Here is a 10,868-nt window from a genome sequence, read left to right on the forward strand (position 1 = left end):
AAAAAAAAAAAAAAAAAAAAAGAGAAATGAAAAAAAAATATGTTTTCAATGATATAAGAAATACGTATCGGTATGAAAATTTTATAAAAATCAATTTAAGATTCTAAGAGATATTCAAACAAATATATATATATATATATATAAAAATTTCTAATTTAAATTGATCCAATTTTCAACGAAATTTCCCGCCAATGATTCGATTGGAAAATGAAGAAAATGTAGCCAATGGCGTTTAAGCGTGCATACGCGATCGTACATTGTAAATGAAACTTTAAAGGAATCAACTATTTTACGATAGTGCAATATTGGTGCACAATATTAATCCAATATGAGCTTAAGATTGTGTTTAAGACCGATGAGTTGTTTCATGATAAGATAAAAATCTCCAATCAATCGAATCACATTTTCACCTGCTCGAAGATAAGTTTCAATTGCTAGTGCTATTAATTACTGTTGTTTAAATTTATCACCAAATTTGTGTCTATAGTAATAACATTTCCTTTCTGTATACTGTCATGCCGGTAACGCCCTATAAATTGTAAGAATTAGTCATTTCACGGAATGTGTGATATAAATATAATTTGAATATAGAAAGTGAAGAGTTGCGAAACATATACGACTCTTATTTGATAAAATGGATAGCAAAGGAAGAAAGATTATTGTCTGTGATAATGGAACGGGGGTAAGCATATATATATATATATATATATAACGATGTAAATCATTCTAATATAGATTATTTGGAGTCCCCTTTTGTTAATACTTATTTCAATATATATATATATATATATATATATATATATATATATGTATGTATATATTCAATATATATGTATATATATAGTTATTAATATATTATTACTTTGTATTTCTTATTTGTCAAGTGTTAAGATATCATTTGAAAAATTCAAATATAAATTATTTCTATATACTTGTTTCAATATCTATTATTATTAATTTAATTTATTTTCAGTTCGTCAAATGCGGATATGCGGGAGCAAATTTTCCTGCCCATATATTTCCTTCGATAGTTGGACGTCCAATCATAAGGGCTGTTAATAAGATAGGAGACATCGACGTGAAGGTACATATTTTATTATTGTTTATAATAACTTGCTTAATTTAAAAGAAAAAAAAATTATATATATATATATATATGTATATATATATATATGTATATATGTATATATATATTATATATGTGTGATTTATAATCAGCTTTTATTGGAAGCGATTATAGTAAATTTATTTATTCCCTTTTTTCGTTTCTTATTTCTTTCATTATTTTCTGTTTATCTATATTAAAAAACATTATCTATATTAAAAACAATAGACACTATTTATCCTTAAGGAGATACAATTAAAATGATAAATTAATTAACAATTATTATGGTAAAATATAAGAACATATTCTAGATTTCTTCTTTTTGTATCAATGTTAATGGAATAAATGTACTATTATTTTTATAAAGTACTAGTTATTCTATTGTCTCTAATTATTTATCCTTGCAAAGTTACAAGCAAATAGACATTAATATTTCTTTTTTTTTTTTTTTTCTTTTTTTTGTAATACTGTAGAAAAATTAATCATTAAGTTTTGGCAAATATATATATATAATAATAAGTAAAGTTATTAATATAAAAATTATATTTTCAGCAAGAATATTGTGTTCGTGTAAGTCAATTTATAATGTTACCCTGTGTGGCTCAATGAATAGAGATTGTTTAAAAGCTTATTTATATTTTTCTACTGACATAAATATAAATGTAAGAGTTTGACTTATTAACAAAAATTGACTTTTATTAACAAAACTTTGAAAAAGGAATGTATATCACAAATGTAAGATTATTATTATCTATATCATTATTATAATATTTAATATACTTCAACATTGTCAAAAACAAAATTGTAATTGTCTATGCATCAATCAATTCGATGCCATCAAAAGTCTTTTGCTTGTTTTCATTTATTGAAAGAAGAGATAGAAAATGTTTGTTATAGGTTTTTTTTTTAACCCATTTTTGGTACGTGGGTATGTTTGTATATACTGTGCTTTTGATAAAATATCTAATATGTTTGTCTGCTTACATTTGCTCTCGTAGGATGTGCTTAACATGCCTGTAAGTTTAATGTATTTTTGATGCTAATTTGTACATCTATTTCTCATTGATTGATCATAAAATAATTTTTAAAGTAATAGTTTCTTTTTTAGAGAATATAAATGGAGAAGTAGTTTTTAATAGTCAATTGATCGATTGAAATAATACAATTTCTTATATACTTCAAATTTTAACATAATTTAATCAAATTAAGTAATTTTTATTCCATTTATATTATTCATTTAATTATCTTCTATGTTATGATCATAATAAATTTGTAAAAATATCTTTAATATTTATAATAATTTTTATTTTATACAATAATATTCTTAATCGGATATTAAAAATAGTATCAGTGTTATAAACTTATATTGGCAATTTATAGGCATATAAAAATGAATAAGATTATATGAGTGTTTGAATCTGAATATTGTATTATAAAGTATCAATAATATGTGAGCAAACATCCACAAGTGCTATATGTGCAATGTTTGATCATTCATACTCTCAAATTTTCAATTTTATTTATATCAACAATAATAATGATCCTTGCATCTTAGTTTTAATACTCTTATTAATTGAGAAAAATATTAATCATATATAATTGCATTATTATGACAGGACTTAATGGTTGGAGATGAAGCAAGTAAACTTCGTTCTATGTTAGAAATTAGTTATCCCATGCAAAATGGAATTGTTAGGTGTGTATAAAGATTTTATATATATATATAAAACACATTTTTAACTTCAATTGAACAATGTAATAATGTAATGCTTTCTTAGAAATTGGGAGGATATGTGTCACGTTTGGGATTATACATTTGGAAAAGAAAAAATGAACATTAATCCTAGAGAATGTAAAATTTTGCTGACTGAGCCACCAATGAATCCTATCACGAATAGAGAGAAAATGATCGAGGTAAAATATATATTAATATGTATATATATATATTTTTTTTCCTACTATTTCAAGGCTCATTACTTATTTAAGTATATTTAGATGATAAAGCTTTTATTTTTATATGTATATATACATTTTTTTCCTTTTTTTAGGTGATGTTTGAAAAATATGGATTTGCTGGAACATATATTGCGATACAAGCTGTACTTACATTGTATGCTCAAGGATTGATTAGTGGTGTTGTAGTAGACTCTGGTGATGGAGTTACACATATTTGTCCAGTATTTGAAGAATATGCTTTGCCTCATTTAACACGCCGATTAGATATTGCCGGTCGTGACATTACTATGTATTTAATAAAATTACTTTTATTACGTGGATATGCCTTCAACCATTCTGCTGATTTTGAAACAGTAAGGATGTTAAAAGAGAAATTATGTTATATTGGATATAATATTGAAACTGAAGAAAAATTAGCTCGCGAAACGACTGTTTTAGTAGAATCATATACAGTAAGTATAATGATTTATATAATAAAATACAACATTCTAATTTTTTTTACTCATTAAATGCTCAAAATTTGTACTTTTTCGTTCATCATTGTTAATAGTTCTTTTAAGCTTCCAGATGGTCGAGTAATAAAAGTAGGTGGTGAAAGATTTTCAGCACCAGAAGCATTATTTCAACCACGTTTAATAAATGTTGAAGCTCTGGGAATTGCAGAGCTAGTATTTAGTACAATTCAAGCAGCTGATATTGATATCAGAAGTGAACTGTATAAGCATATCGTTCTTAGCGGTGGCAGTACAATGTATCCAGGGCTTCCGTCTAGACTCGAACGAGAGATCAAGCAACTTTATTTACAGAAAGTTTTAAAAAATGATACATCCAAACTTAATGTAAGTTTATCTAAAATTTATATACATATATATATATATATATATATATATATTTTTTTTTTTTTTTTAATTTTTATTACATCTGGTAATATGGCGTGGAATATGGTTCCTCCAAAGAGTTTACTTTATATTATTCTTCTATAGAAATTCAAAATCAAAATTGAAGATTCACCACGACGCAAAGATATGGTTTTTATGGGTGGTGCTGTATTAGCAGAAATAACAAAGGATCGAGATTCTGTATGGATAACGAAAGAAGAATATGAAGAGAAAGGTCTTAGTGTATTAAAAAAATTAGGATCCTATGAATCTTAAGGATATGTTATGTTAGTACAAGGTGCAACATGAAACAAAGTAAATTTTTTTAGACTAAAAGTGATGCAAATGCCATTGAAAAATAGTCAAGTTGTTTTACAGACTACAAATTACTTGAACGATATAAAACAGACAGAGTGCTTGAGTTTGCTGTAAGGGCTATGTCATGCCAAATAGAATATTTATTTTGGTTATGCAGATTAGTGCAATTAATAGAGCTATATAATCAACTGTAAGATCTTCATATGGATGCGAAGAATAAATGAATTTTTATTTTAAGTACATGCGATAATTATCAGAGGATCATTAAAATATAGAAATTTTTTACTTGGAACACACAAAATGGTTATTTTATACTGTATAAAAATTTTAATAATCCGTATCTCTGGAGCTCTTATTTATATGCATTCCAGAAAACGAATTTTGTAAATATAGCTTTTATAAATATCATTTTTTGTTTAGTAAAGTTTTACATTTATTGTTGAAGCCATAGCTTCTCTGCCAAAATAATAAGTAAGAAAAGAGAACAGTTTTCTATAGATCTAACTTCAGTAAAATGAACTTGATAAAATCAGTGCAATGGCTGAAATTGTTATTGATAAAGAAACACATAGGCATTGATTTAATTTATCTTTATAAGGTTCACAGTGGAAAGCATTTTTTTTATAACACAGGTATTTATGTGTTTCAACATGCATCATAGTAATTTATTCATAGGTTGAAAACAAACATAGATAAATCAATTAATTTAGGGATTTATATTGTATAATATAAAAAATATAAAACTATAATTAAGCAATAGTTGATATAAAATCATGCATTTAATAATTTAATTATTCTAAGATATTAAATATTTTATAAAAAATATAGGAGAAGAGAGGAGAGAGAGTTTTTTATGTTTTCTCTTAAATTTTTTCACATCTTATAAAAAACAAACAACACCCGTATCACTCAAAGCAAATTGTCAAGCAATTTGTTTGTTTGATTATCAAAGCAAATTGTCATTGTTCTTGTAAAAAGTAGATTTATAAAAATGACATGTCAGTGTTTATTTTTTTTATTGTTATTTAAATAAATAACTCTTAGAAATAAATGTATTTCCTACAAAGTCTTCCATAATAATTTTGAAACCCTAGAAATTAATTGAAGATGTGTGCAATTTATGCAGATATTTTTTTCTATCTAATATATATATATATATATATATATCATATATATATGATAGTTGAAATGAAATACATACAAGGAAAATGATTTTTAACTTCTTTATACATAGCTTTTAATACAATGGCAACATAAAATAATACCAAATTAAGATTAGTCTACAACAGTCTTTATTATGTTACGCCATATATGGGACCTTTATATTGTGTATCTATGTACACCTTTATGTATAAATAAAAATAACAATTTAATTTGTATTATACAATTTTGCATTCATATGGGTACGACATAACAGTAGATAAACGTATATGTATTTAATTTTGTTTAAATTTGTACAACTTGACTTCAATATCATTCTGTATAACAATGAAACAACAAGCAATTATGCTATTGTGTGAAGACATAAAGTTTAGTTTTGAATGGTGTATTATACTATATACTGCGCGTTATACAGTAGATTTTTTAAATGTATACATTTCTGTACACCTCTGGAAATTATTGATGAGATAATATGATAGTTTCATTTTTTTTTTCTTTCTTTTTTTTTCTTCTTAAGCTGTATATAGATACATTATATTAAGCAAATAAAAAAAATAGTATACAAAACACTTTATAATAATCCAAAAGTGCTTCACAAATATCTGCAATTACAACATTCGCAGATTTGATACAATACCTTACCAAGACACTTGAATGAAGTGTAAAGATGGAGTTTTATAGAAAATTTTAAATCCTATAAATCACATTCAGAATGTAATTGGCTTATTTTTGCATTGTTCAATACAAAAATTGGTGAAACGTTTAAGGAACTTTGGATACTCCCTCTTATAAACTGCACGTAAGACAGATGCTGGTGCCCATCCACCAGGATTTACTAGAATTTATATTTGGTTATAGTTAATAGTTAATTTGTTCATCTAAATACGTATCGTAATATGAAAGATAGCATACCGACAGAACAGTATGTTATTTTGCAAGTTATATTATCTCGTTTTATTTCTTCTTCATCTTTTGGAGGATCAATAAATGTTTGACATACAAGACATACTGTTAAGTAAACTCTCACACATTTACCAACATTTGACTGTATAAAAAAAATTAACTCGTGTTATTAAATGTATAAAAATGTATAAAAATGTTTGATAATTGATGTTTGGAATACAAACTGGATAATCGGAATATTCTGTACTGTGGTTGCATACTATCCATAAATCATGTGCATCTGGATCTTGATCATCTGTTACTCTACGTATATGGGACCAGAAGAGTGCATCCCTCTGGCTCGCAGGCCAAATTCGTTTATGCGTCTGCAGAAATACCAAAGTATCCTTGGAGATATTTTCTATTACAGTCATATCTTCGAGCGTAGCTTCCCATTCGCTTCTATATTCAGGACCAAAGAATATTTCGCAGACCTCATGTCCGGTTACACCTTTTACAACATGACAAGCTTTAAGAGGATCTACGACCAAACCATCGGCTTCCTCCTCGCGTCTATACATTCGCATATCACCATCTTCAGCAAATAATTGCCATCCTCCTGCTCCTCCTACGCCAAGTCTAGCATAGTGCAGCTGTTGCATAGTTATTTTTTCTATCTATAATTATAATTTTTTTTTTTTTTTTATTACACACGCAAGTACGCAGGCAAATCGTTTATATTTTCATTCAAACAAATTAGAACAATAGTTAATTACCTCAGGCCAAAGCCTATGCTTTACCGCTGATGTAGTAGGTGTAGTTAAAATGGTAACAGATTTTTGTTTCAAACGATCTCTTAATTGATTCTCTTCATCGATTTTATCTAAACCAGTTTCTACCGCGTCATAAAATTCTTCGTCGCATAGAGCACTGTGTGGACCTTCCTTGAAATTGTTAATTTTTTATATTAACATTTATAATTATAGCCAACAAAAAAATATATACATCTATAATATCTAAAATATATTTTCTCTATGGATATTTCACATTAAGATTGTTATTTACTTCTTCAAAATAACACATTTCTCAAATGTCATGCCTAAATTATTACAAGCTTTTATATCTAATATAAATGAAATTACTAGAAAAATGTATATAAGCATCTATAAAAGCTTTTCATATAAATGATATAATGAAATGAACAATGACAGGACAAAGAATATCTGTCAAAAATAACAAATGAAGCATAACTATATACATATACATATATATATATATATATATATATATAATATAACTATATATATATATATATACATATAGTTATGTATATGTATATAATGTGACACAAGTATTAATAGACGAACGAATCATATGTTCTAACAACAACCTCTGGATGTAAACAAACGATTGTGTGTCAAATTTAAAACAACATTTTATTTAAAACAACAATTAAATAATAGGATAAATTTAATGTCCTAGTAAGCAGAAGATCTTCTTAAAAAATCACATAATTATAAAAATCAAACCTCATAATCTGGACCTCCATGAATGAGAACTCGAGGTCTTGGAGAATCACTTTGATGCATGGTAATTTGATCTTTTAAAGTTTTATACAATTCTTGTAATTTTCGCTTTTTTTCAACTTCTTTTTCCCATCTACGACGCCATGCATCTTCACGCTGTATCATTAACTCAATGCAGTGTTGTAACGTCGCCAAGACTCCTTCACTTGTTGCTTTAAATGTAATTGCTTCACCCTTAAAATCCACTGACTGTTCAGCCGGATTAAATTTTTTTTCAATCTTATTTTCTGTAAATCATTACGAAAGAAAGTAATCATCAATCCAAGCTTGAATTTGTCCTATTTTCTCCTGCTTCTATAATAACAAAATATCTTAGAATAAGTCATACCTTTTGAGAAAGCATTTTTAGCATTTTCTGCACAATTATCAAAATATTTTTGTAAAGTATCAATTTGCTTTATTAGAATGTCTCTGAATGTTTCTATTTCTGCTAATTTTTCTTTCAAACCTCTAATACCACGCTTTGTAAAACTACCAGCGCTTGTAGTAGACTGTGTGTTCGACACTAAGGAAATGGCACTACCATGACGTTTAAGACTATTTTCACTTCCATAGCCTGATTCTGACTGTTTAAAATAAAAATATATGGAAAGTTGATATGTTATTCATGCATTGGCAAATCATACATTATATTTACCCATTTATACAATAACTACATTTATATATGATTACATTGATACATAAATGAAAAGCATAATTAAAAAAAAGAAATATGCTTCTAAATGCTTTTGAAAAATTTACCTTATATGACTTTAAAACATCTACCCATCTCTGTTTTTCTTCAGGATTGCTTGCTCTCAAATACCATACTAAGCAATCATTAACAGATACGTCAAATCTACATTCATCAAATTCATGTGCCTATTAAATTAAATCAACATACAAAATAAATTAATGGATGCATTTACTATTAATTCGGACAATATAACGTCCAATATACAGCTTTATACGTATAATATCTTACCTTGATATTAGCCTTATATAAACTTATCGAACCTCGACAACCAAATCCACTATCTTGTTCGGATTTATAATAAGATAAAGTACCATCCTTGAGAACAATAAATCTCGTTTGCCAGCCGTGTATGTAATTTGTCCATTTGGATAATGTACCCTGAAGTTCTGGAACTACCACTCCGTCAGAACCATCATCGTCATCGCCATCAAGCTCAGCTTCCATATATTCAATTTCTTCATTGTTAAGGCGAAGTGCCTCTACTTCATCAGCCATTATCAGGAATGAATTGGACCAAATACCGTGTTATTTAGGATTGGCACAACATACCAGATTGTGATTTTTATTAAAACTGCGTAACGAATGGAAAAATATAATCGGACTGTTTACTTAACTGACAGGTACAAAATTATAAGATGACTGAGCAATCTTGATATAGGACACGTTTCAAAACATAATTGAAATTAATTGTCGCGTAACATAACCTCATGCGATACGTCTTCAATATTCATATCATATGAAAGGTTAATCGTTCGTACTTTTTGCTGAATAAACGTAGATAAATAATCAACACTTCGTCATACCACAGACTATACTTAATCTTTACTTATACTAGACAAATACAGGGCGTTTTCTTATCATCAGAACACAAATACACATTGATATAATACGTTCGAATTTTCCTTCATAAACACAATTACATATATGCATGTTTAATGCGTAGCATTAGATAACAGAGATAATTAAAATAAGTTTTTTTCAAGACTGGGTAGAATCAACTCACTCGTCTGAGATGTACCACCAATCCACCGTGATGATTTACGAGGCAAACTTGCTGATTGTGTTTTCTCACATTTTATTCTCAACGAATATTTAAATTGATTACAACGAAACGAAAAAGTTATTCATGAGAACGATATTAATTATTGATTAAGAATGACGATTTCTTCGAAGCACGATTATTAAATAATATACGATTACTAAATAACAATATAGTTTAATAATTTTAAAAACACGTGTGTGATGCTCAGGGCTCTTGAAATACTTGATTGATCACTGCTTAGGCTACGGTGTCCCAAACTACCGTACGTATCATCGTACTATTAGTTCATTTACGTGTTCTATTTTATCGACTTCGAATCGTTGAAATTTTTATTTATAAAATCAACGTTACTTATCGTTTTATTTATAACGAAATTTAGAACGAAATTATTACTTAAATACAGATAATTAGATCGATATTAACAATTAATATAATTAATTTTACAATAAAAATAATATCGATTGGCCGGATCTTATAACGTGGAGATTGTCGCGTACGAAGATCCATCTATTAGTAATATATATGAATTATTATGAAAAAGTAATTATATATTATAATGGTAACAACGAATAAGTTATATCTGAAGATAGATATAATCTGTTAGAAAACGATGTACACACGTCGACGTTCGAAAATAAACTGATCGTCGAGATCAGAACAAGCATTGGAATAATTGTTAACATTGTCTTTTGTTTATACGTATCAAAGACTATTATTATCATTTCCTTTATATCGACGTTTCTTCATCGATGACTTATCCTCGTAATTGGTACAATCGACTGCAAACGATTTTAATGTTGAGATTTCTCATCAGATGGCAGCAGGTGTAGCGTTTACGTAAACATTTAAAATGGCCGCATTTCTTCATTTTATAAGCAAGAAAAACTAATTAACTTTTATTTTCATATAACCATAAAAGATAAATTAAAGCAACCATTTTCTCAAACAATATAATTAATCTTTTTTTCATCTTTAACGGTAAGTATTATTATTTGTTTTCTCAACTTCGTTATATATATAAAAAAGGAAAGTGCGTTAACATGAATATCGCTCCACCACTAATGAATAATTTATTTACACGAATAATATTCCTATTACGAATTACAGGTAAAATCGTTTAGTCATTTAATCGGCTTGGAATATTTTTCCAACAGTATTATGAATTTTCTATCTGGCTCGTATGAAAAATGAATCCTCAAAATAA

The 10,868-nt window shown here is 27.2% G+C and overlaps 2 protein-coding genes across 8 annotated transcripts; one reads left to right on the forward strand and one right to left on the reverse strand.

The window, feature by feature from the left end:
• The first annotated feature begins 263 nt into the window (after positions 1-263).
• Positions 264-6,422, forward strand: LOC124957981 (actin-related protein 2). 4 transcript variants are annotated; one of them, XM_047515623.1, is made up of 9 exons: positions 264-682; positions 974-1,084; positions 1,658-1,675; positions 2,104-2,121; positions 2,722-2,801; positions 2,884-3,019; positions 3,154-3,513; positions 3,622-3,900; positions 4,045-6,422. In XM_047515623.1, exons 1-9 carry the CDS (start codon positions 635-637, stop codon positions 4,213-4,215), a joined length of 1,221 nt encoding a protein of 406 aa, XP_047371579.1. In that variant the 5' UTR covers positions 264-634; the 3' UTR covers positions 4,216-6,422. The 4 variants fall into 4 exon arrangements, with proteins under 4 accessions (XP_047371579.1, XP_047371581.1, XP_047371580.1 ...); XM_047515625.1 differs by lacking the exon at positions 2,104-2,121; XM_047515624.1 differs by lacking the exon at positions 1,658-1,675.
• Positions 5,467-9,877, reverse strand: LOC124957980 (ceramide transfer protein). Of its 4 annotated transcripts, none has more exons than XM_047515619.1 (9): positions 9,626-9,877; positions 8,851-9,193; positions 8,628-8,747; positions 8,215-8,452; positions 7,830-8,113; positions 7,077-7,244; positions 6,546-6,977; positions 6,331-6,463; positions 5,467-6,253 (listed from the first exon to the last, which is right to left on the reverse strand). In XM_047515619.1, the coding sequence occupies exons 2-9, from the start codon at positions 9,115-9,117 to the stop codon at positions 6,126-6,128; spliced, it is 1,770 nt and encodes a 589-aa protein (XP_047371575.1). In that variant the 5' UTR covers positions 9,118-9,193; positions 9,626-9,877; the 3' UTR covers positions 5,467-6,125. The 4 variants fall into 4 exon arrangements, with proteins under 4 accessions (XP_047371575.1, XP_047371576.1, XP_047371574.1 ...); XM_047515620.1 differs by lacking the exon at positions 9,626-9,877 and adding an exon at positions 9,381-9,614; XM_047515618.1 differs by lacking the exon at positions 9,626-9,877 and having other exon boundaries at positions 8,851-9,614.
• Between the last annotated feature and the right edge of the window lie 991 nt (positions 9,878-10,868).

This window comes from Vespa velutina, chromosome 2 (assembly GCF_912470025.1).
Source record: "Vespa velutina chromosome 2, iVesVel2.1, whole genome shotgun sequence".
Classification (NCBI taxonomy): Eukaryota; Metazoa; Arthropoda; class Insecta; order Hymenoptera; family Vespidae; genus Vespa; species Vespa velutina.

Excerpts from the sequence above, each read along its gene's own strand:
- LOC124957981 (XM_047515623.1), top strand. The coding sequence starts at position 635 with ATGGATAGCAAAGGAAGAAAGATTATTGTCTGTGATAATGGAACGGGG. Across the intron at positions 2,802-2,883 it reads ATGCAAAATGGAATTGTTAG|AAATTGGGAGGATATGTGTC; the intron begins GTGTGTATAAAG and ends ATGCTTTCTTAG. Across the intron at positions 3,020-3,153 it reads ATAGAGAGAAAATGATCGAG|GTGATGTTTGAAAAATATGG; the intron begins GTAAAATATATA and ends TCCTTTTTTTAG.
- LOC124957980 (XM_047515619.1), bottom strand. The coding sequence starts at position 9,117 with ATGGCTGATGAAGTAGAGGCACTTCGCCTTAACAATGAAGAAATTGAA. Across the intron at positions 8,114-8,214 it reads TAAAAATGCTTTCTCAAAAG|AAAATAAGATTGAAAAAAAA; the intron begins GTATGACTTATT and ends AATGATTTACAG. Across the intron at positions 6,254-6,330 it reads AATAACATACTGTTCTGTCG|TAAATCCTGGTGGATGGGCA; the intron begins GTATGCTATCTT and ends TATAAATTCTAG.